Raw genomic sequence first — 26,410 nt, 5'->3', positions numbered from 1 at the left:
GGCCCCCCGCTTCCCTCCCGGCCCCCGGGCCAGCGGCGCTGAGGAGAGCGCGCAGAAGCCACACAGAGCAACCGCAGGTTTCCACCCCTTCCCAAGCTTACAGCTAYCCAGAAACTTGGCACCCCAGATAGGTAGCTAACCGAAGCCCAGCTAAACAGACCCCAGAGGCCTTCTGGAGAGAACCCGCAGCTCCGCGAGAAGAGGTCTCTCCCTCGCCAGGGCTACGCCACCCCACACAGGGGCACGCACCTCCGCGCCGCTGTTTGCCGGCGGCCTCACCGCCCAGGAACGCAACGGCTCGGGGGCACGGAGACGCCGCAAGGGTGGGAAATACCTCGTGCCCCCGAGAGCTCGCTCCTCCATCTACTAAACAAAGTCGCAAGTGGCCTGGCTACTTATCCAAGGAAACGCCAGCTGTCCCTGGAGTGCAGGGCAGCCAGACAACGCTGGCCAGGCAAACGGAGCACCCAGCACCGCACCTCACTGCRGGACGCCCCAGCGTCCCTCCTAATCGGAGCACTGTGTCACACAGCATGCAGAAGTGCAGGAACCAGTATCTCCAAGTGTTTTGAGCCCAGATCTTCCCTGATACCTAAATCCGCCCTTTATCCAATCCACTTGGGTATGGCTTCAAAATATGGAGCTGATGCTCTGCTTGCTGCAGAGATGCCCTGTAAGAGCCAGCAAAGTTTTATTTCATGGCTTACAAGGTGCTATGGATCAAAGCAGCACCGAGGTTTTAGTGACACTTTAAAACCTGTACTGAAGAAGAGGTTGCTCCCTCGGGACAGGCAGTAACAGCGCGAGGCAGAGGGAGGCAGCAGGCTATGGGGTGGGCACGGTGTTGCAGGCAGCTTTAGAGAAGCAGCAGTCTGTTACCGCACTCCCAGCTGCTCCCAACAGCTGGGGAGCTGCCAGCCCCCTCAAAGTCCACCCGGCACATGCTGCTGGCAGACGCCACCCTCCCAAGGCAGTGCGCCCTTCCGCGTCCCTCTCCCCTGCACCGGTGTTCCAACCGCAAGGCAAAGGCAGCGGGAAAGAGGGGCCTTCGCAAATCTTGATCTCTGCACCCCTCACTTAGTCTGGGCAAATGTGTTGCAACTGCTAAGAAGCAGAAGCACTTACCTAAATGGAGGTCAGACAGTTCCCTGAGACAGACTTTCCCCATGCAACTGCCAGGAGCTTCCACTGATCCTAGTTTATCTCTTAGATAAACAGCATCAGTTAAAACAATTTGCTCAGGGATTTTATCACTGCATAAACAGACAGCCCAGTGTAACAAGCAAAGCTGAGAGAAACAGGCTGTAAGCAGGAGCTGGACAAATAAAACACAAAGAACCCATTTTCTCAAAGACTGACTCCTCAAGAGTGATACCGTCCTAAATGAAGCTACAGCTTCTAGTAGCCAATTCCAGCCCACACAGATGGCTCCCACAGCCCAGCTGAAAGGGTTTGCTTGGGTAATAACTGAGGAAGAAATTCAGCTCTGACCCCATAGCCTTGATACCTCCTCTAAAACTTCCATATGTTTTCCAGTGCTTTGACAGACACSTCCCCCAACCACTCAAATCAGAGCTGCATGGAAAAAATGTAAAACTCTTCCCTTGGGAAATGAAGGAAAGGGGAAAAGTTTGCTGAAATCAAGAAGAATGCTCACCAGCAAAGGCTATGAGCAGGGATACTAGTAGATTGCACCTCTGAAAACTTCTCATCAAAACATCCACGTGCACTTCCTGCACGCACTGCTCTCCTGCTCAGCAACTTACAGACTTTACCRCATCATTTCACATGCAAACCCTCATCAGGGATCTCTTCTGTACAGAGATCCACTCCACCCTCCAGCAGATTGCATGTCATGGTCACTCAAACTATTACAGTGGCCCTCTTCTCAGTACCTTGCACCCCTGAAGACATTTGAGCAACCCCTGCACTAAACTCTGCCATGGCACAGGGCCTCCTAAGGCATCCATGAAAACAGTCCAGACAAAATCTCCTTGCCCTACAGGGTCATAGGATGCACTTTCTAATCAACATTAATCAGAAGCATTTAAAATGCATCAAGCTTTACAGGGTCCTGCCCTGTATTACACYGTACCACTTAAGTTCTCTTTCCTTCCAGGCTTCCTGCAATTGGTACGCCATAAGCAATGATCTTAAAACACGCATCTGTCCATTAGTAAAGTTTTCAGGCATCAGCAGAACAAGCAAGTAGCAGAAAAAGGATTCAGCAGAGCCTGAAGAAATCCCATGGCAAAATATCACTGCAGAAAAGACAGAACCCAAATCTTAGAGTTTTATATGAATCATATGTATGTGTTACAAGTTGTCAGTCAGCCACTGAAAGAAGAAACTGAGGCAGTAGGGAAGGCCACCTTCAACTGTGGACTCTCAGAAAAGAGAAAAAACAAGGCACTGCCTAAGTTCCCAGAAGTGGGGACCCAGCGAGAAGAGGATCAGCAACAAAACTGTCTAAGCCAAGCTAGGAAAAGGATAGTATCTCCCTCCCCAGGCTGTCAGTGCCACCGCTGCTGCTGCTGGGACATTGCCCGAGCACAGCTGTGAACTCGTTTGCTCCCACGCCACCCCTTTCCTAAGGGCAGGCTGCTCCTCCCACACCTCGCTGCTCAGCGGATCACGCCTCGAGTGCCGAGCGGGGCTGGTTTATCGTTCCAACGTACCTGGCCAAGCTATGACTGGAATGCTGCCCCTGGCTGCTGGCTGGGGCTGCTGCCCGTTAGTGCAAGAGCAGATTAAAATTCATAAGCTAGAAAGGTGCAAGGAGGGGAAGGGCCAGTACAACTGGCAGGCAACACCCAGCCAAGCCCAAGGAAACAGCTCTCTCAGGCTGGCTGCACAAAGGACAAGGGAATGGCCTCCAGGACAGAGAAACCCTATGAGGGAATCCCAAACCATCCCTTCCCTACCCTCCATCTGTTGGATCAGAGATGGAAAATATGGACCTTGCACCCATAGACACCCATTTCACTTGCTCACAGGAAGTTTCTCTCACTCGTAGCCACCACCAGTATCTGGCAGGAAACACTGCCCTATGGATGAAGCAACACCAAAGCCCAATCCTGGCTTTCGCTGTCAGGCAGCATTCACAGATATCTGCACAGGGCCTAGCATTCAGAGGTGCTCAGCATCCACCCCTCACTGCTGCAGGCAGTGGGAGCAGGGGGCCTCAGCGTCATTGATAAAGGCAAGGGAGAAATCAGCTCACAGCATTCATACAGAGACCCCCTTAAAATATCAAGGCACAGCTCCCAGAGCATGCTTTAATCTCTTGCATACTCCTCTCCCTTATTCCCAAACTAGGGGCGATTTTTGCCTTCCATAGGAACCAGGAATCTCACACCAAGTTGACAAAAGAACACATGGAGCTGGAGATGAATCTCACAGCTCCAACTGGCTAATTTGATTTTCTGTGTCCATAGCCAGCACTGCCAGCTATTTCCCAAGTCGTGTAAATCAGGAAAATTTGTTAACCTGTGAAGACATGGTCTGCTCAGTTGCAAATCAGAGGGTAATTCTAAGCCATTTTCTGCAAACTGCTGCTTTGAAAATATTTTGACAATATTTGCCAGCAGGAACTCTCCCTGCTACCCATCATAAATAGCAGGCTAATCTGCTGCCTGCAAGGAGATTTGGTTATCCCAGTTGATTGTAACCCACAAAAAAACGCAATAAAAATAGATGCAATATGAGTGGCAACTGGTGAGGTTGGCTGCTCCGAGGTGGGAAGCCAGGTTCCAGTCAGCAGATTCATTTCAGATCCCTTTTATACGCGCTTCCCTCCCCCCCCAACTTGGGACTGATGTTTCCTTTATAATGCAATTATTCCTTGATTTTACAGTAGTACTTAAAGGCCTGAACTAACCTGAGGCCCCAGAGCACTGTTTTTTTTCCCAGGGAACAGAGTGAGATATGGTGCTTCTTGGCCAAGGAGAACAGCTTCAGAGCCAAGACAATCACAATTTGGCAGCTGAATCTGAGAGCTGGCAGGCAATGTCGTGGTTAATTTTCTCCCTGCAGTGGCCTCCCTTCTGCAGTTTGGGGGTTCAGAGGTACTGCAAGTGCTGGAAGCCCACAGCTTAAACAACCCTTCGGTTACCAGAGCTGAGCATCTGGGAACTTCTGCTGTGGTAGGAGTTAGTGCATACCCAGCTRGGCTAAAGACCTTGGCTACAATCTTCCACCTGCACCATAGACACTGCCACAGGACAAGAGGCTGGAAGAAAGTTTCAAGACTAGTTTTCAGAACATGAATTCAGCTTCAAATAGGTGCTTTTGTTCAGCGCAATATGCTGTGCACATCAGCAGCAAGTGGTTATGAATAAACTCTGAGCATCCTTCCTGGCCTTTGGGCTGCGCAGCCTGAGCTGCCTATCCAGTCTGCACATCTCCGATGGACTACCCTTTGGAGAAGGCTACTCCAGACTCTTCTCACAATGGCAGGTACAGGAGGTCTCCAGAAGCAGATAACTAACTTCCCCCAACAAGTATTTCCCCCCTTTGCAGCTCAAGTTCAAACTGGAGTGTTGTATGTTGAAAGCATGTTTACAGCCTGTGCAAAGCTTGCAGCTCCCCACTCACTTCTGGATTTATGGTCGTAGTTATCAGCTTAGACCTGTCTTACCATTTATACTGCCCATCTATGCTACTTACACCTTCTATATCTGTAAATGCTCTGTAGAGAACTTGGTTAGCTCACTGAAGAGGAGTGAAGGCTGCTCTGAAGACGGACAGAGAAAGAGGAAAGGAGAGCAGGGAGCTCTGGCTGAGCATCCATGTTTCAGAAGAATAAATGAGCTGGGCTTGTGGGGTTTATGTGAGGAAGGAGAATGTGAACTAGCTCTAGCCCTGCTCTCTCTAGCTAGAGAGCTCAGGAAGTCTGACTTTAGCTTCTCTTCCACTTCCTTACTCCCCCCGACCAGCAGGGATACCAGGATTTCACAAGGACAGTGAAAAGAGCAGTCCAAGGTTTAAAGTCCAAGAGCACATTTGGCAGACCACCTCAGCACCATGCATGCACATTCAACGTACAGCTGTTCACAGCAGCCCTGTGCTCCCTGTTACTGTAGATGGAGTTAGGAACAGGCTGATGAGGCCTGGCGGGCAGGCTGCAAGGCTGAAGAAAAAGCAGGCGAGAAGAAACTCAAAGCAAGTCTGCATTGGCAGTGCACCTGGGGGCATGCCACAGCAGGGAAAGGGCCCAGGGAAGCCATGAGTAACAGTAAAGAGCCTACAGCAACTTGGTGCTACAGTGATGACAGCCCTGGATAGGCCCTCAGGGGAGATCTCGCCTATCATAAGATCTCCCATTTTGGATGTCAACACCTTGACTAACTGAAAAGCTCTGGTATTCTGGTTGCAGTGTCATGAGCTTGCCCCATCTATTCAGTCAAGATGCATGTAGATAATCAGTTATCCTGCGCTTTTCCTTTCTACTGCTAGCAGTTGTGAGCAGCCCATTGAGTCAGGACTCCTGGGTCCCATTCCCAGCTCCACCATAGACTTGCTGTGCAAACTTGGACCATATCACTGCTTACTTACCATACCTATCTCGGTCCATAGAAATGTAGGCAGCATCTAGGGGAGTTAAATGCCTCCTTAACACGGGCAATGTGTTTTAAAGCCCTCAAAGGAAAGATAGCTATTTCACTCTTTTCTCTCCAAGAAATTCTGAGCCTCCACACTTCCCTCTCTACCCAGGGAGAGGGTTTTGGATTAGGTTATCTCCCCAAAGCATTTCTGCTTGCTTGAAGAGTCATGAGCAGGTCTCCCTATCAGCCTGACCCCACTCACCTGAAACAGAGAACTGAGGACTAAATGCCCAGAGGCAACGCACTTAGTGCGGAGATCAGCAAAAGCTCCCTTAGTCTTTTTCTGTTCCCCTTGCTTTGTTCTAATTGAATATCACCCACAAATCAAAGATGCAGAGGCACAGCCAGTCCTCCCATTCACTTAAGCTAATTAGCATACCTACAAGACAGGGAGAAAGCATGGTCTAATATTAGACAGAAAATGCTCTTACAGCCCCTCAAGATGACACTACAGCCTCTGGGAGTGTTGAGTTCTCTTCCAATCTCCACTACTATGGCAAGAAAAGCAAAAATGGAGTAGGAGGCGGCAGCTGGTCATGGAAGATGTCAAAATTTGTCTCCTGGATCTGTACAGAGCCAGTAAAGTCATTATAACCTTTTATCTTTTCTCCCCCAGAAAGGCAGTTCAAGATGAGATATTGCAATAAGAAAGCTATGGAGTTGGGCTACATGCAAGACCCAGCTGTGAGAAAGCACCTCTGACTATAACCAGTAAGCAGCAGTCCCAGTCCTCTTTTGGGATGAAACCCACTAAATCCAAGAAATCCTGCAAAATCTACACAGCCTCAGCTTGAGGAGAACAACAACTGCCTAGTAATTCCAAGAATGGCACACACCAACTCCCCTGTGCGGCATGCTAGGCAAAGACAAGCCACGGTTCTACTCTGCCATATGCTTAAAGACAGAGATAACAGACACTGTTAGAGCATCTTTTATTGCAAAAGACCTTTTACCAACAGGCTTCCAAGTGATCCACAACAAGATCTCTGCTGCGGGTAACTACCTGCAGGATGGGACAAAGCAGCTGCGTATCAGTGCAAGGCAAAACAAACAAGCAGCACGCTTGCCAACCAAAACAAAAAACTTTCAGATCCCTGTTGCAACTTTGCCTAAGGATGCAAGGGGAATTATCAGAGTTGGGATCTGGCCCAGGCACAAAAGATGACGTGGATCACATATGGAAGTGCTGGTCAGCTCAGGACCTCCAGTGATTGCTAAGGGCCGTGGTGACGGATGCCATTCATAAAGCAACCAAGCAGACAAAAGAAAGTGGGAGAGGGACCAGGTAGGAGAGCGCAGGCTTAAGACAACCAGCAATTCACACAGGTCTAGGCCAGGACTGGGGACAGAGCCCAGGCCTGTGCCCCCTGCTCAGACGGCAACCATACCGTTAAACTTGGCACAGTTTAGGAGGAAAATTAATACAGACTGAAGTGGCCTCTGGACACAGGAAGAGCCAGGGGAGTAAAAGTTAGAAGTGGATAAGAAAAACAGTGGTTTGAAGCCTCACATATTCTTATTCACTTTGTAGTCTGTGCTACAGCCAGATTGAAATTAGCCAAATTGGGTATAAATTATTGAAAGGACTACAGTCCAATTTCCGTTGCTACTCAAATGATTCCAGAGAGCTGAAAATGCAGGAAGTGAAGCAGTTTTCCAAGGGGAATAAAAAGGCACTGCTAGAATAGCTTTTGTAATGAGGGAGTAGCTTGCAGAGCACCATCGCCTCCCCAAATCCTCTCTCTGCTCAGCTCCCCTCAACCTCTACAGGGAGAGGAGGCTGTCCAGTCCCAGGGTGCTGGGCCAGCTGTAGCCCTACCCCCTCTACACATGACATCAAAGGGCTCTCCAGCTCTGTGGAAGTCATCCTGAAGGAATGTGGGATCTTCGCAGTGTGTTTAATAAGATAAACAGACCAAAGYCACACTCCAGGGCAAGGATTAGCAAGAAGCAAGCCTGGGGTGGTGCACAGAGCTCCAGTAAGCACCTCGGGGCTCTGATAGGCAGAGGGCCTCCAGCCAGCCCTCACGGCACGAGGCTGGTCAGTGTGGTCCTGCCCAGCATCCTGGCAGGGCTCAGTACAGCCCACCAGTCACTGGCCTGTCACCTCCAAGACTAGAGACAGGTCATCTCCACCCTCCTAGCAAGCAGAGCCCAGCTTCCAGGGCTCCGTGTGGAAAACAAATCAGTTCTGACAAACTTCACTCACACCTCTTCTGCCTGGAATGCTTCTGTAGATATGCTGGCTAATTAGTGCGCCCATATACCAGGCTCTCCATCAGAGAGAATCAAAGGACAAAGTATAAGACATGGACCGCCAGAAGGGAAAGCTTACTCCTAACTCAGCAGCAGGAGCCAGTGATTTGCCACTAAGAAAGAGAGTAAAGTTCTGCCTCTGCTGCTGGCAGGAAGCATCAGTGGCCAGAAAGACAGAGCCACTCAGTCCTAGGTAGCTGCAAATCGGTTACAGCATTAAAACAATCTAAATTCATGCATGTGACTGTCTGCATTCTGCAAGCAGTCAGCCCTGCACGTTTATTTTACACTTCCAGCACATAACAGTGTGACAGGGCTGATAACATTCCCATGTTTGATGCTGCGAGAAGAGATACCAAGCAGTCAGGGAAATAAGAGTAACAGGGAAGGTTTAGACAGAAACAGCTACAGCATGGCAACACCTCTTGTTAAAGCTGCAGTTTCATGGCCTGGCAACACAATAAGACAAGACTCTGGAGTCAAAAGCAACTGTCAGTGCATAAGGTTACACAGAGCACAGGTTGTCTGCAAAGCCTGAGCCCAAAGCCTGCAGCACATGAGCTAAATCAGCCCAGGCCCAGGTGTGGCGTAGGCTCCCAACCTCTGACCCAGCTGGAGGAGGGAGGGACACCGCTCCCCATTTCACACGCTGGCTGCAGGACGGAGGGGGTCGGGGGAGACAATGAGACAGAAAAGCTTCATTGAAGTCCACCTGGCTACGGGATATCAAGGAGTCAGCAGCACGGTTCTGCAAAGCCAGGTGCTGCAAACAGGGTGAAGGAGAAGTCAGACTCCCAGATCTGCTGGCATTCAGTTTAAAAGACGCTCAGAGGAAAGGATTCAGAGCCAGCCTTGTCAACAGAAACAGTTACTGCCTGACACTAGCAAACAGAAGTGTCACTCCACTTGCACCCAACTCCATGCTGCCCCAGGGGAGCAGCTCGGCCCTCAAAGCCCCTGGAGAGAGGATTTCCTCTGGTGCATGCAGCCCCCAGGCACTGCCAAAGCCTTCACGTGCCCACAGAGGAGCTCCCCGCAGCAACCGCCTGCTTAAGAGCACTGTAACAYGCTCTTGCCAAGTCCCCTTAGCAAGGCGATGGTAAGCATCACGCAGCACAAAGCAAAGGAGTGGAGGGCTCTGACAACAGGCTATGAGGACTGAGAGCAGGACAAAAGCATTTCAGACTGGTTCCGCTTGGGAACTCATAATACTTTTCCCACTCCCATGTCCCCTTCCCTCCTCCACTTTCCTCTTCCACCCCATGACTGTAGGGAAAGGATGAAATGCCGAGAACACTGCTTTCCTGTGCATTCCCACCAGCTAGGAGGCGGTGTACTGGCCCTGGGCCAGCACTGATTGGTACTGCCCAAGCAGGTCTGGAGGAGTCCAAGCGATTCCAAGGGAAAACACATCTCAGAAGAAGGCACAGAGCCTGACTGAGCCCCACACTAGCAGCTCCCTTCTGCAGAGCAGCAGGCAGCAAGCCACAGTCCCACTCTAAGTTATTAGATGAACAAACAAAGGAGGAGCAGAATCAAGAGCACATGGCCACAGACCAGCACTTGTCACGAATGTACAGCCTGCACTGCCAAGAGATATGCTGTCTGGGCCRATGACTGAGGAGCCCTAGCCAATCCCACAGAGAAGTGGAGCGGGATGTGCTCAGAGGGGGAAGTGGGGGCTGAAGGAGCCTTCCCAGACCAGATGCCTCCCACACCAGATTAAAATTCCATAAGAATTTGCTAAACAAATTGAATCTCTGAGCTACTGCTATAAACCCATGAGATGTTTTGCATTGCTACCAAGAAAGGGAGGGTAGAAGACCAACCCTTATGCTTGGCCCAAACACAGGGCCTCCCATGCTAGAAGTAAGAGCATCTTCTGCAAATGTTGTTCTAGTTGGCACCGTAGGACTAGCATGGGGGACAGGAGGCAGATTGGCTTCTGCAGCATCAACCGTAGCACTTAGCTCCATCCACCTTTGAAGCACGAGGCCCTCACCCACACTTCAGTCTGTTCTCTCCCCACTGCCAGTCTCTGATGTGGCAGCCCTGACAGGAAACACTGCTCCAGCCCTAGCAAGCAGCTGAGTTGCCTGCTCGGTCCATGGTGTTCTAGACCGTGGACAAGGATGCAGGAAGGGGCCCCAGGACTTTTCAGTGGCATATTCTCTCCTTTCGGTTTACTACACTTCAGCAGCTGCTGGCTAACTTCCTCACCCTCTCAAGGCAGAGGTGTTGATGCTGTTCTCATTATCTTCAATTCAAAACAGAGCCAAGAAGAGGAGGGAAGAGGGGGGACTTCTTAAAGATGAAACCCACACACAAACCTCTTCAGCCACCTCCCTCATCTGTCCTGAAGCACAATGAAAGGCTAGGGATGGATTAAAAAGAAATAGTTGCAGGGGTGGAGAAGGGCTGCAGGGAGGCCAGACCATGGGACATRACCACAGCCCAGATCACCTAATACAAACCCATGCCAGCAATTTCCTTGCTGACACTACGCATGTTTTACAAGCTCTGTAAGGAGCCTGAAAAGAAGATTTTGCATGGGCTGGTTTACAAGAACAAAATGTCTCAGTTCTACAGAGGCAGAGGCCTAAAAAGAGGACAGAATAACAGTGAACAGGAAAAAGACAAAACAAAATGAACTATGTCAYTTTGAAAGATGTTTTCAAAGCAGTCCCGCTTCCAAGTCAACCAAAAACCTTCTGAGTACAGAATAAAGCAACAAGAGTTTGCAGCTACCATTAGACTAGCATTCACCCTTAAGAGAAATAAGCTGAAACAGAAGATCATGCCTCAGCTCTAGCTGGTTCTCCCTCCTCCTCCCACACTGCCCAGTGACAACAGGCTTGAATTTGGTTCCTGCAGGCTGGCATCTGCCAAGCGCTCACTGCTGTGCCTTGGCTCCTGCCTGCAGTACCTGGGATTTGCAGATGGTCCCACCCGGACAGTGCACAAGGCCCAGTACCTGTCAGCTTGCCACGAGGGGCAGGGTGCACAGGATGGCCAAAGCTCCACCACTTTAGTTTTGCTCCCAGCTCTTGCACCAGATGAGCATTTCATCTTTCCTTGCCCTTGTCCCTAGGACTTGCCCGCTTGCCCCACAGCAGCAAGAAGCAGAAGAGCACAGTGAGCACAGGGGTATCTGTGGAGCTGGAGAGAATCCAGCACAAAGGGACATGGGGGGAAAGCACATAACAGGAGAAGAGATCAAAGACTGAAAGAGAAAACAATTAGCTTCCTGGGTAAAAACATGGGACAACTGAGGCTGCAGCTCTTCCATGGAAGTAATCAGTGACTGCCACAGAGATGAAAAGTCAGTGGAGACTTCTGGACTGGCTATAATAAGAATTTTAATAAGAGCTAAGTAACATTTTCAAACATACGGAGCATCTGCAGCACCCTGCATCTTGAATACAAGCCAGACTAGAGAGCTTTATTATGGGCAGCTACACGAAAAGAGTTTTCAAGGCCTGCATGCCATCCTCAAGGCTGCACCCCGAGACACCACGTTGTCCCGCTGCACTTCCTACGTAACAGTGTGACACGCAGCACCCAAAGGTGCCCGCCCCACCCCAACACACACCAGCCTCACTGCCGAGACAGAGGGAGCGGACCTAGGCCTGCAGCCGCACCAGGACTGGAGAAGGCAGCGGAGAAACTGTCATGAAACCATCATGCCTTGGAAGCACAAGCATAGCGTTAGCTAAGATCACTTAGCCGGCTGCCACTCATACAGGCCTGTACCCGGTTTTAAGCAGCCCAGGAAGTTAACAGGTAGGTCCAAAAAAAGTTTGGCACAGCTGCTACTTGCAGGCTTATGGGAGTCAAGCCTCACTCTCACTGCTGGAACAGTTCCCATCAGGGGAGGCAAAGTACCACCCATTGACTGCACCCTCCTCCTCTCCCCCACAAAGTACAGACCCATCCTTGCTAAAAGGCTTAAACTCCCTTTTGCTCACTAGCCTCTTTTCCATGTCATCTTAGAAGTTAGGGGTGAAGCAGCGCTAACCTAAGCGCAAAGGAACGTTTCCTGCAGATGTGTTGGACATGCTACTCTAGGATGAAGGTTTCAAGCCACCAGCAGGACCTTTTGTTACAATGGCGCATGTCTACTGTACCCAACGCTATCAGGTTTAATTATGCACTGTACTYGTAAAGCTGATGTGCGTGGCTTTTCCCAGGAGATTCAAAGTCCGCACAGATCTCCATAACTAGCAAAGCAGTCTCAGCTACAGCAATTGCACCAGCATTAATGCAAATCACGCCATGAGCAAGGCACTATATAAAAAACAGCTCTCGGTTCTCATTAACCAAGGCTCTAACAAAGCTTTAATCTGAACTTCCTTCCACCCAGACAGCTCAGTGTGGAGTCAGCACACAGCCCCTCCCCACACCATACAAAAAAAAAATCTCAATTTTCTTAAACTGTAGTTGCGATCAAAGTGAAATATGAGACACGCAGGGGAAAGATCTTTTAGGGATTAGTCAGCTGTTGAACTCTTAGAAGCTTGTACTTGTGAACATGTTGTAAGAGGAGGGAGAAAGGAGAGAAAAAGAAACACTGCACCTAGCATGGAGCCTGCTGGCTGTGTGCTCAAAAAAGCCAAACACCTGAAAACCTGAGCAGTGACTCCAACCCCCCTTATGCAGTACCAGTGCTCAAAGGCACAGATGCAGAGAGGCTGTGGCTTATCAGGCAAATTCTTCCCCCAGGAAGCCTCATCCAGATGTCTTGAAGAGCAAGAGGAAATCCACTCCCAGGCGGCTCTCGGTGCTTATACAGCGCAGCACGCTGCTGGGAGCCAGCTCGCTCTCCGTGCATTCCACCCACAGAGGCGCAAGAGCAAACACCCTCCTTCCCTCAGTGACCCGAGCCGAGCAGTATCCCAGCCTCCCCACCCGAGCTCCAGAGCTGCTCCTCTGCAGTTCAGCTCCAAAAAAGCTCCCTCCGGGCGATTTCGGTGACACAGGCACCCTCAGTGCTGAAGCCGGTCTGCAGAACTAAGCTGAAGTCTGGCACTAACTACAGCTGGCCGTAGCATTTTCAACACAATTAAATGTAATCAAAGCACGCTGTTTTTACTCTAACCTGAGCTGTTTCACAGAGGCACCCTGGTTTGAACTCCCCTTTTAAACAGGAAAGATTTTGATGTCTAGGATTTTCCAAGTTGGAATGACAAAAGATGAAGACACTCAAAACACTCATGTTTTTCTAATCAACTGTCACCATTCTTCCACTTCGTTTCTGAAAAAGCACTCAAAGGTTTGTTTTTAAACTCTGAAAACGCAGCAGAGAATGGTGTTCTGGGCAATGGTGCTTTGAACCCTCCCACAGGGAGCTGATGGGAAACAAGTCCTGGAGCTAAATTCTCAGACTCAGAGCTCAGAAATGGTTCCCAGAGTGGCAGGAGAAGGTTCTCATGGCCAATTTTTGCTCCGTCTCCCAGAACCCAGCTAGACAGCTACACTGTGCAAGCTGAAAGGAAACTCACAGACCTCAGGAGAGGCCTGGGGCTTGGGTAGAGCTTTTGAAGGAAACCTGGTTTTYGCAGGGTCAATTTGTCCCGTGTTTTCTACAGCAAACCTGTTAGCACACAGCATACGCAATACTCACGCAATGACCAGCCTCCAAGAAATGGGAAGAGGAAAAGCAATTCCACTGGATATGACAGGAAAGATGGGTTTATCTAGGTAAGCGAAACAGCTGCCAAGTTAAGTGAATGCCAAAATAAGAACCACTGCGTCTCCCCCAGGCGACACTTTCTGACCCCTACCTGAGACAGTCTCTGGGAGTTGCCTCGTTTTTGTCTTTTCTCAGCAGAASAGTCTGGACAAGCTATCCACCACTTCAGAGAAATAAGGCTCACCTTACATGGGAAATTCTCTGCAGGTTGTTTTCCATTCCGTTACAGTCCTCACTCTCCTCAGACCAGCCTGCTGTCCTCAAGCCCTGAGGCAGTTAGGCTGACCATGTTTCAGCATGCCAACAGCATCCTGGTGAGCCATTGGGAAGAGGCTCTTAATTAGTTAAAGGAAGCAAGCTGTTCRGCAAATTAACTTCAGAGAAAACCAGAGTCCCAGAAAGAATCAGCTGCTGCCGGCATCAGGAAAGGCTGTTAGTGTAGAAGGTAGTAGGAAAAAAAACAAAAACAACCCACCCCATCTACAACTGCATGGACCTGCAATTTAAGTATATAATATGGAGAGTTAAAGTTTAGACAGGCCCAGCTTTGGCACCTTCAGCTCCCCTGCACAGTAGCTCACTGAGCACATCTTTCCTATGGTACTGCATCAGAGGACATGCTTATAGACCGACACATCCACTTACAGGCTGGCGCACCCAGGCCCTTTGCACCTCTCTCCTCCCCAGACACCCATACAGCTGCAGGGTGTGCTGCGCTGGGGACAAGAGCCCCATCACTGTCCCAGCCTTCTGGGAGAGAAGTCGCCACAGCTACATGCCCCTGCCAACTGCAGCAGGTCCCAGCCTCCTGCTTTCCCCAGGCCAGCTCACTGCACGCAGCCAGCCCTAGCACAGCAGGGGCTGTAATGAGCATTACATCTATGCAGCAAAGTTCTGAATCTCTTCCCGCTGAATGCAAAAGGAGCAATGAGTCCCAGTGCGAAGTTCTATATAGAATCAATAGCAGGAAAATTAGTTCCTTCRTCATCTCCCAGGGGCCATAAGGGACAATATCCTTCACCACAAATACGAACCACCTAGCTCAACTGACTCAAGCTCACATTCAGTCTGTGCAATGGCAGCATGCCAAAAGACACAGAAAAATAGGTGAAGAGAATTCTTCCAAGAAAAGAAAAAACCCCTCACACACACACGTGTGCATGCTCATCTTTCCTTCTCCCACCCCCTCCACTCTGTGCAAGGAAGGAGCAAGTCTGATACCACTCAAGTGCAATAAAAAGTACATACATTCAGCCAGAAACCCTCCAGTGTCTCTCTTGCAAAAACCTCTCAAGAGACAAGCGCCTCTTGTGAATCACTTTGCTGAACTAACCCCTTCCCAGCCTTCCAGATCAGAACTTCGGTCATTTACCTCTCCATCAGCMTTCACAGCTGGAGAAAGGGGTTATGGCCTCTCCTCTGCACATCCAGAGAGGGGGAAGAAGCCAATCTGCATGTTTATTTGTTGTCTGTGCAGAATTCCTGCATTCTTTCCCTTGTTTACTCATCTGTTTTCAGGACATACTGGGACACCAAAGAGCGTTTGGGGCACCACTTTCCCCCATGAGCTTGGAGCTCTTGCTGGAACACAGGACAAGCATAAAGGGAGGAAGTAAGAAGCCAAATGGGATGTTACAGAAGTATGTTTTCAAGGTGGTTGGGCAACAAGTAAAAGAAATATCAACTCTCTCCAGATCTATTCTCCATAGAGGCTTTATTCCACATCTGGAAGCCTAAGACCCTACTATATAGCACAAATGAGATGTCTTCCCTCAGCTCTTCCCAGCAGTCATGTTGTAACATCCACAACAGCACTGTTAACTCACCCACCCCTTCTGTCCTGGGAATGTGAGCGGTCCACATGGTGCCCCACAGACAGCTACAAGTCTGCTGCTAGAGGTCTCTGCAAACAGTCCCTGCACCGAGAGTCACCTCAGTGCACGCTTATTCCAGGAGCACGGCACAACATTACAACCCTCCTCATCTGAGCACCTTTGGGAACAGACAAAGGCCTAGGAGAGATTACGCACACAAGGGATACTGGGTTCACCAGGGCAATACAGAAGCGCAAAACATATCCCCCAAATTCACGTAGCTGCAGGCACGGTGTCTGCTGTGCTTGGTTCCAACTTAGGTATACCTTCGAGGGGTAAACTTTACCCCTAAGGAGAATCTGGCTGGCTTCTCGGACCCTTGCAGGAGTCTGCAAGGCTGACTTAGCAAGGCAGGCAGGCAAGCTAAGGTTCACTAAGATGAAAGACARATTTTCACTGCAGAGTTAGCCCACTAACTTCGTTGTTCTAAACCTACAGGAAAATTTAACTTAGGTGTGAAGAGACTTATTCTTCTGGTACTGCCTGCCAAACACGTGTTAGGACAAAACTTTGCAGTGCAGATGCTCCCACCCCCATTAGACTCTTTGCAGAGCAGTCTGAGAACCTGCATTAAATCTGGAATAAAAATAATAAAATAAAGACTCCGCTTGGCTGTAYTTTGGTTGCAACCATTGCCTCTAACAACAAGGTCAATGCCAGGCATTTTCTCATAACAAGTGAGTCCACAGAGTGGTATGACTCCCACCCCAGGAGTATRTAGAATGTCACCAGTGGGATCACCTGGCAATCAATCATCTACAGGTTAAGAGTAAAAGGTGGCCAACAGAGCCAGGGCTTGGCTGATGCTGTGTCTAAGCACTCAGCATACCCCMTGTAAAGCCTGAGAGACATCCCGGTGGCCCCAGCCTCACCCTCCACGCAGTGCTCCACCTCCTCCAGGTTGCGCAGCGTTATCCGCATGAGGCTGGAGTTCAACATCAGCTCGTTGCGGTGTGCAGGCCACATGTACTGCGGAGCAGGGTTGACGAAGAAAATCCGTGTGTCCCCAGTCGAGACTTGGTTGTCACAGATCAAGGGGTCCCCAAAGCCACCAATCACCACTTTGTTCCCACCATCCAAGAGGATCTCATGAGTGACGATCTCTTTGCCTTTCAGATAACGCCAGACTCTCACCTTGAACAAGAGGGAGAAAGAGCACGTGAGACCATTTCACAGCCACAAACAGGGCCCACCAGCATCTTCCAGCCCAGCTAATTTTTATCACCGTGTCACATGATGCACAGGAGAGTAGTTCAGGCTGGCAAAGCCTTCCAGCAGAGCTAGTTTCATTAGCCATCCCTCTAAAAACACACAAAGTGTCAGCAAGGAAGACCTAAGCACATATTACTGTTTTTGCACCCAACTCTCCAACACATATGCAAGCACTTGGCATTCCTGGCTGGTTAGCCAGCACCTCCTTTCCCCCACATAACCTCACGTGGGAGTAAAGGGGTGACAGCCATCTGCGTCCCAAGGGGTCCCTCAGTCATGCAGGTGTTCCAACAAGGGACAGACACCCATCGCTCCCCCTGAACACAACTCTCCCCTCTGCATTGGGATACACTGTCTTTGGCATCCAAGCCCCAGGATTTGTATTTCATTGGTGCCTCCCCTCTCTTGGTAGCAGGCTCTGGCTCTCAGCCAAAGGGAAGTGCCTGGCCAGCCCAGTTACTGTTGTTGGAGGTGCAAAACACAGCCTGATAAAAAGCTGCCCCTCACCAAGCCCTCCAAGGAAGGTCGCCTCGGCTCACCTCCCTTGAGGCCCACTTCCCCTGCAGTGGCACACTAAAACGCCCTCTCCCTCTTCCTCTGCTTTTCAGCATCAACAGCTGGGGAGGCCTTGCCTTCCCCACCCTTAGCATAAACACTGAGAAAGGCCCTGGCRCAAAGGATATCGCTGGCTGACCTGATTATTTGAAGACCTACTGCATCAGTATCCCCTCTCCTTTGTTAGGGCCTGAACAATGCTCCAGATAAGCTGCTGCTTCTCAGCAAGTACTTGAGGGACATCAGGAGACAATGCTGCTGCAGGGAGAGGCCGGAGACCCGAAATGAGAGATCAAAAGGACTAGTGCACTGTAAAAGGAGGGGCMCAGCAAAGAGGGTGGGGTGGGGGTTGCCATTGGGGACACACCAATTGCAACTGGCATTTTCTGGGCACTCTGGAAAAACTAGACATCCTTAGATTGTCATCGCAACGTGACAAGCTTCAGGTCACAGGACATGTCTTCAAACTGCTTTAAAATTCTCCAAGCATTTTAAAGCGGGCTGGTTCCTTTAACATTAGCCCACTGGTTTTCTGTTTGCTGCCTACATCGAGTCCTGCGCAGAGGTCCAGCCAGCGCTGCTGAACAGAGCCCAGCAGCGGGCAGGGGGCTGCAGCTCCCACCAGGTCTCATGGCAGGGTTCCCCTCCACGGGCTGCCAAGACGCAAGGGGCTGGCAGCACCCAGACTTTCCCAAGGGGCTTGTCCAGGGCAGTCTGGCTGCAGAGCTCCACGTCCCCCAGCTGCTCTGCACAAAGCCCAAGCATCCAAGGCCTAGTTAGAAGCAGCCCAACCAGGACCCAGAAATGAGATGGCAAAAGAGGTGTGAGCAAAAMCAGGGCAGCCCCTTTTCCCACTCCCTTCTGTGACAGTTCTCCAGGGACACTGACGTCTCTCCCTTCTCGCAGGGATTTGGGGGGGATGGGGGCACACGGACCATGAAACACCTAAGATTTTATCCAGGCTGAAACTTGTCTAAGGCTAAAACTTCATTGACTCTGAAGTTAAAGTGTCGCCCTGAACAGTACATCTGAGGTTTAGAGGTAACCAAAAAAAAAAACACCACACACACACACAACCACAACACACAACCACACACCGCTCTGCCGTCAGCCTTTTCTCTCCTGGGCAGGGTCACACTGGAAGRGAATTGATTCAGCCCAGATCCATAAAGCTGCTCAAGAGTTTCCTTGGAGCAGAAATCGCTCCTGCTGTTTTGCCCTGCACGCAGGGCTACTTCATCCTGACAAGGGCTAAGACAGGAGACAGATCTAATCAACCTGCCCCCCCCCCAACACTATGCCCCTAATACCCATTTCAGTTGCCCCATGACCAGCTATGACAAGGAATCCTGCTTTCCAAAAAGGGACACTGCACACAGCCAAGGGAAGCTGGCAGAAACTTGACGGGGGGGGAGATCACAACTGCCCTGGTCCTGCCCATGACTAATAAGGAATTCAAGTTCCCAGCAGAAGATCCACTCCTGCATTGGACACTTGGGCAGAAATGAGATCCAACTCACCCACTGCTGACCCTTTCTACACACATCAGCTGTGAGCCCGTCCTCTGCGGACACAAGGCACGGGGGCAGCGATACGGCAGAAGCCCTATCATCACGTGCCATGAGCAGCATCCCCAGGGGAGCACGCAAGCCTCAGCCTTGCCAGAGGAATCCCCCTTCTCCTCCCAGGCAGCACCATTCAAGGTGACAGACTCCAGCTGGTACATTTTTCCCAGAGAAATCCTGACTTGTAACAAAATCTCAGTGGGTGAAATGTATCAAGGGAGAAGGAAACGCTGCCGGCAAACCCACACAAAACACAGGAAAAACCCACACATGCAACCCCCCCGCCTCAACTTTGAGGCGAACACGAAACGCCAGGAAGCCTCCAACCAGGAAGGCTGCGCAGCTAGAGAAAGTACTGTCCATCCATCAGGGAGGCAGCAAACACTGACACAGGAGCCTTGAGGGGGGGTAGGAGAAGACTGGTAGGTTGAACAAATGAAAGAAGGGAGTCACCCAGCTTTGACAAGGTGCCAGTAATTTGGGAGGACAAGAGACAGAGCAGATAGCAAACCATATAAAATTATAGAAAGGTAGTTGTTGGAGCAACTTATGTTTCCCATAAATGACTAAAGAAAACCTTTGCTTTAGCAGACTGGGTTTGCCAAAACACACGGTTGATTTGGAAGTAGGAGCCAGTTTCCCCTCAATCATCCTAACTTCAGAAAGGAAAATAAATCCTGTCCATAAGAAAAGGGCTAGTCCCTTCCTCCCCCCTCTGCTCCCAATAGTTCTAAAGCAATGTCTCCCTGGATCCTCTGCTGGAGAGACCTTGCTGCTGGCTCACCCCCCTGCCCAAAAAAGGAGAGATCTGCACACAACTGCAAGCCGACGTCTCCCTGGTGCCACACTCTGCAAGAAACTGCCCAAAAGAAACACCCACGCAGGAGGAAAGAGGCAACCTGAAGTGAATGGTTTCTTGCGCCCAGGGGACGCAAAAGATATGTTCTCATCCATTCCTGCTAGGATAGAAATCCCCCTGCTACTAGTCCTACTGCAAGGAAAACATGAGCACAGAGCAGATTCCTCTGAAGGGAGCTAGCGAGAAGCACAGAGCCAGGTCTGCAAGCCGTACGTAATAAGAACGGCTCAGAGAGCTGCCTGAGGTCTCGGCTTGGAGCCAGGGCAGCTCACTAGCCAGCGTGGCTACTCTAGTGCGCGGGTATTACCGTGACCACAGGAATCCCCTGCTCGACACGCTCAGCGCATGCTTTATCACGTTCTCCAYCAGCATCTCCCCTCCTGCACCAGCCCGAGTGCCGGGTCACCTGCATTCTCCAGCTGTCTTCACCGCCCCAAGAGCACTTCGACTCACATTGTGCCAAGCACCAGAGCAGCTGGGGAAGGGGAAGCTCGGCGATAAGGGGGCTCTTGATCCCCTCTCCGAAACAGGCACGCAGGTGCGTACTTTAAGAATGTGGTTCCAAGGGGAACATGGCAGCAGAAAGAGTATGCCCACATGCATCTGGGGAGACAGTCCCTGGGGAAGGCAGTGAGGTTGTGAGCTGTTTGCACTAAAGGTCCTATGCTTGGGGGGGGGGGGGGGTTGTGTCTTGTTACGTTTGAGGAAGAAAGCACGGAGCAGACATTATCCCACTCTGGAATGTGCCATTCTTAGTTATCTGCAACAGCAGCTCGCTGGCCTCTGCCCTGCGCAGCCCTTCAAGGGCACTGTGCTCCCATACAGACTTCTCAGACTACACAGAGGGAAGGGAAAAAAAAAAAAAACACACACAAAACTTTCACACTTGCCAAATACCTCCAACCCACTACTCAGTGGCTGCAGAAGAAGCAAACAAAGACCTGACGCTGCAGAGTTCAAACAAGAGGATTAGAAAAAGATGTTGGGGACTAGGGGGAATGCAAGCCCTGCAAGCTTTAATCAATCTTGTGATTCTTCTGAAGCCCTAACTCCAGAATTTCAGGAGGGCTCAGCACTTGCTCCGTCCTGAGGGAGAGGCTTCAAGGTCCACAGTGATCCTGAGCCCAACTCCCACACACTGTCCCTGCCAGGGTTGGGAAGAGGCAGCTGCACTTGCTGTGGCGAAGGAACAGGTCATTCCCACCAGCACAGGAGCAAGCAGGCTAGAGTGATACCCCCCTATTTGCTGCCAGAGCCCAGCACAGAATTCACCTATCAGCTGGAGAAAGGGAATGAATTTAGTGTTGCTTGCACTCTACAGGCACAACTGAAGGACAAGAACAAAGTTTAGGGGGGTACTGTCAGATCCTCCTACTTCTCACACTTTCTTCTTAAGGGCTGTAATATTTGCCAGCCTTGAAGGACTCTGGACTGGATGGGTCTCAGCTCCCACCCAACCCAGCAGGTCCTGTGATCCAAACAGTCACTGTATATTACTGAGCATACTTCAAATCTATCCTGCATACTTCATATCAAAACTATCCTAGATATAAATACCACTGTGACGGCCTCTCTTTGGAAGCCACATGCACCTCGGCTGCCCTGAGACACCGAGCGGCTGGCCAAAGGGTGCCGGAGAGAGATGTTCTACTCAGGTGCGCTAGCCCTCATTTGGCCTCCAGCACGAAGGGAATTAGCTCCCCTTGAGCCAGGGTTAAACAATGCCGCAGCAACCAAAGGGCAAGAAACAACTCACAGGCTATTCATCCCTCCCTGCACAGCCCAAGTCCAAGCTGCTGTAGCACCGCGCAGTCTTCTCTGGCAGGGGAAAGGTGGGCTGAGAAAGCAATGGCTTCCAAAGCTATTTGCACTGCCTATTTCAAGCCAAGAAGAAACCTGCTTCAAATGCCAACTGCTCAGTTGCATGCAGCCCTGCCAGTGTGAACTGAGAGAGATGACAGTCAACCAGCAAGCAGAGGGAGCATCAGATGGCAAGGAAGGGTAGCTGTGACAGGCAGCTGTCTGCTCTGTCCCCCCGCAATCTTACAGGATCCCTGGTGTTCACACAGAGACATCTGCTTCACTACACGCAGGCAGTGCCACATGAGGCAGCCACCTTCAAAGAGCCAGCCTGGTGACACCTGCAAACGTGGCACCTCAGACGAGCCAAGGGTGCGGAGCGCTAAGGAACGCAGCCTGCATGGCTTTAGTACAAGTCTGAACTAACACAAGCCTCCTGCCTCCCCACCCGGGACCAGCTGCTCCTCCAGCCCTCCGCACAGCAGCACAGCTCCCTGCGGTTGCGCTTCTCCCCAGTCAAGTCAAGACACCTTCCTCCAGCAGCACCAGCCCCACCTCCTCTTCCTCCGGCAGGAGCTCCCGCCGCACCACACGAGGAGGTGGAAAGCAGCCAGGGCAGAGACCCCGGAACAAAGGGAACAAAAGGAAAAACGAGGGGCAGGGTGCGCACCCTGAGGCTGCTGCTGAAGGGTAAACTGGGCACTTTCACAGCTAGGTCTAAGGAGGCAGAAAGACTAAAGCCTACAGCCCCTCTTCTGAGGCAGATGGTAATTTGAGTTAATTAGCACGACTGTTATAATCCTACGTCACAGAGCCAAGCCACAGCGCTCACAAGCACCACCACAGTCCAGGAGCCTTCTCCCCACCCTTGTCCTCCACAACAAATGGATGCGAAGGCACCAAAGGCCAAGCGATCACCTGAAGGGCATCCCACTCATCATTACACACAATCAAGACTTCTTCAGTGGTGACTCACTGGCTCCATCAGGGGATAAGAGAGAGGGGGGAAAACAAAAAAATTAAGCTAGAGCCTAATTCCAAAAGGTCCCTTCCCTACAGCAGACTCAACCTTTCACCAAGGGCACATAAAACACTGGATTAAGACTGTTTTACAAGACTCCTGGCAGCTGGAGGGAAGCGGAGTAAGAACAGTGAAGGCTATTTAAGCAGATCCTTGCAAGAGCATATTTTAAGTGTAGTACAAAACCAGAGAGTGAAAGGGTTTTCCAGGATGCCATGAGGGTCCATCCCAGAGTAGGGAATGGGACCACCTGTACAGGCATGTGGGGTGCTGCCAGGAAGATGCTCTAAAAAATGTGAGCTTTGGTCTTATTAAGCACCTAGGAAGAGGAGGAAGTACCAGAGCAGTCTCCTCAGGAACACAGCTGTTGCTCAGATTGAAACAAAAAGGGTCACTGCTAGATTTCAGCAGTCCTTGAAGATGAAGGGCTGACAGTACTGGTTAGCATCCGCTCCGCTTGCGCCTTCACACACAGCTCTGCCAACGTAACATCCCTCCCTCCTGAGCACAGGTCGTCCCTCTCCCCTTGCCGCTGCTTTTCACTCTGTGCCGTTTCCCAGCAGAAGCCAGCTAACCTCTTCTGTGGGAACTAGCAGAGCACCAAACCTACCACCCCCAGCTCCTTCCACATCCAACCCTGGCTGGGTTGGCTGAAGAACAGCCCCCGTTATCCCCCAAAACATGGGCTCTATTGTTTGGAACAGGATCCACATCCTTCCCAACACTTCCTATAGCACATATAGGACCTGCATTTGTCCTATAAATAGGAGCTTCCTTCATAAGTATCAGATCAAACCAGAATAAGGCACACTGGAGGACTCAAAAGCAAGAAGAGACAATGCCAACACGCAGGCTATAGGAAATAGGATGAACAGAAACACACCAAGCTTCGGAGCAATCGCAAGTCCAGGGCTGCAGTCAGGAGCAAAGCACAGAGAGCCCTGGTTCTCATGCCAAGTCGCACTCCTGGGAGGAAGGACACATTAGCAGGTTTCAGCATCAGTTTTAGGAGCTTCGTTAGTCTATTCTTCATTAATAATAATAATCTGTTCTAGTGGCAAATTAATGGCTGCCAGCTATTTAAGAATGTTTATCTAACATTAAATTCACATTTCTTCTCTTGGTTGTAATATGCTTATCTTCATATATCAAAGGCTTCAGCTGGGAGGGTTTAGAGTTTAACTAGGAAGAACAATACACTAATGCAGCACTTGCAGGAATCTGCCACAGCTATTCGCATGCCTGCTCCCTCGCAGACCACCCAGCACCAGTAACATTCACCATTTTGGGCGGGGGCTCTAGGTAACTCCTACCACACGCTTGGTCCTTGCATTTCCGTTCAGATAAAGAACCACCTGACAGGAGATAACTGTGGTATTTGGAGGTAACCTCAGGGTCTAAGGAACAGTTACCTGAGTTATTATAGTGAGGAAGTAAATATGTTTTCTCATGAGCTAACCAGCAAGATCAGTTTGCACCTTGACTCATTTCAGATCCACAAGGCACCACTGCTGGCGAGAGGAGCCGAAGCCAAAGGTCAGCCTGTCGGGTTTAATGCTGAAACTGCCCTTTTGGAATCTAGCTGCTGGGGGGGGGGGGTCCTCCCCCTCCCCAAAACCCACAAAACCAACATGCAAGTCTGTCTAATCCTGCAACCCAACATCAGCAGAATCCACAGGCGTTTCCACTACTTTGAGAGATCTTAGACGCAGTGAACCAGGCTTATAGCCGCCGCAAAATGAAGCGTTTAAGTCATGACTATTATGCCCCTCCCAACTCACAAGGTTAGGAGAGATGTTGATCTATATGCTTTCAGGCCCTCAAGACTCCAAGTCCCATTTTGAAGCTTTTTTTCTGAAAACACACTATAAATATACCATAAAAAGTTGCATAGAAAAAATTCTTTATGTAGTTAAATGGATTGAAGAACTGGATTAAAGAACTGGTGTTTAAGAAAATTGCTAAATATCACAGCAGGGCTGGGACAGCCAGCAACACAGCTGCAATGAGAAGGGATGGGCACTTCAGCTGAAGGTAGGAGACAAGGGTTTTCTCCTTTCGCTTTCTTTTGCAGGACTCCAGGATTGGAATCAATTCTTTGGGGCAGGTTCTAGCCTTCAGGTGCTATTATGACACTAATAATCAGCAGAAGCCAAACCCTAAGGTTGCCTGTGGAGTAAGTAGCACAAGCTTCTCCAAAGCACTGCTCAGGATAGCTCAGAGGCAGTTGCAAGAAAGAACCTCTTCCCAAACTGAACAATAAACACTTCACATAAAGCCACCACCTGCAGTCCAGGTTCCTCCCAACACATTGCTCCCTAGCTGCTCTTTGCCGCTTGTATTTGATGCACCCCTCCAAATGCAGAGGTGCTGAGCAAGCAAGTTTATCACCACAGGAGCACAGACAACGCAGTTTTCCTAGACCAGAGACTTACTCTGATGCAATAAAACGAAGTCTGGATTTTATGCTAGCCAGACACCCTGCTATGTGTCCGCCGTGAGAAGCAAGAGACCAGTTCCTCAGGTGAGCATGTCTGCCTTGTCCCTGGCCTTACTGGGCCACCTCCTGTCTACTTGCATTACAAGCCTTGCCCCAGCGTCAGGTGGCCCACATCCATTCAACCATATGTGCCCCAAGCTGCCACAGGACACCGGCTGCTCACAGCAGCTTATTAGTTTTCTATATAGCACCCAGGATGTGCCAGACACTTGCAAACATAAGGTCTCTGCACTAGCCTGGAGGGTCTGTGATCTAATTTAGAAGAGCAGGGTGCAGATTGCACCATGCAGCATCACAAGGGGCAGAGTGGTGGAAGGAAGCATGAAACAGCAGGCACCAGCTGGACAGACAGAAGCTTTTCAACTGGTTTATTTGGCTGAGAGACTCTCCAGAACACAGGGCAACACCATAGCGTAAAGTGACCCTTCCTCTGCACCAGCAAACCTCTCCCAGCAACACACTGCTGTGCATCACACCAGGCCCTTATTAGCACTAACTACCGGCAAGGACCACAGTACTTTTTAGGATGGGAAGTAGAGGGAACTACAAAAAGAGGGGGGGGGGGGAAATACAACTTAGCTGCAAGTCCTCGCAAGCAAAATTCCTGCCCTGGGAAGGGTTAAGCCATATAGCACATTTTCTGACAACCAGGCAGATGGTATTTCAGGTTGCTCAGTACTTTGCTGTCTCTCAGCTTTTTTTTTTTTTTGCCTTTTTTTTTCTTTTTTTTAAGGGGGGGGGGGCGGCTAACGTAGCCAGAGGCCAGATCCACAGTTAAATAATAGCTTAGGCTAGAGGTACTCAGGATGCTGTTAAAGTAAAACAGGAGATACATTTACAGCCAGCAAGTGGCTCTAAACACCTTCCGCGGCCGGCCTAAACCCTTCCAAAGCAGAAAGTTGGGAGGGAGTTCTGCACGATGGAAAGCAGGGAAATGTCCATAAAAAGCAACCTTAAGAGATTCCCCTCGAAACAGCTGTTGGAGCTCTAACGGGGAGAAACTCCGCAGACTAAAAATACATAATTACACACCAAAGCGCCAGTTCATACAATAAGAAACACATGTTCCTGCCTGCAAAGGAGCTTGTCCCGATGTGAAAGTTTCCCCGTCGCACGGGCCGCCGCGGGGGAGCCGCTCGCTCCGCGGGGCCGCGGCTCCGCGCTCGCAGGAGCCGGGGCAGCGGCCCGGGCGCCGCCGCGCACTTGGTGCGGCGCGGGGGCCCGGCGGGGCGGCCGCTCCCGGCCCCGGTCCCGGCTCCTGCCGCGGCCCCGGCTCCTGCCGCGGCCCCTTACCTTGCAGGAGTAGGTGTGGTGCACGGGGTCCACGTTCATGATCTCCTCCACGGTGCCCGTGAGCACCACGTTGGCCTCCTCCTCCCGCCGCTCCAGCTCCCGCTCGGGGCACGTCGCCCCGCCGCCGCCGGCCAGCGCCAGCACCAGCAGCGCCAGCAGCGCGGCCGCCGCCGCCGC

The 26,410-nt window shown here is 50.7% G+C and overlaps 1 protein-coding gene across 1 annotated transcript in view; it reads right to left on the bottom strand.

The window, feature by feature from the left end:
* The window catches only part of AGRN (agrin), a 151,690-nt gene that overhangs the window by 123,851 nt on the left and 1,429 nt on the right, over nucleotides 1-26,410 (bottom strand). The window contains 2 exon segments of the mRNA XM_026074040.1: nucleotides 16,301-16,562; nucleotides 26,234-26,394. Coding sequence (XP_025929825.1) covers nucleotides 16,301-16,562; nucleotides 26,234-26,394 — 423 coding nt within the window.

Source organism: Apteryx rowi, unplaced genomic scaffold (genome assembly GCF_003343035.1).
Source record: "Apteryx rowi isolate R43461 unplaced genomic scaffold, aptRow1 scaffold_38, whole genome shotgun sequence".
Taxonomy (NCBI): domain Eukaryota; kingdom Metazoa; phylum Chordata; class Aves; order Apterygiformes; family Apterygidae; genus Apteryx; species Apteryx rowi.
Note: the sequence above shows the minus strand (reverse complement) of the source record. Positions and strands in the feature narration are given on the sequence as shown.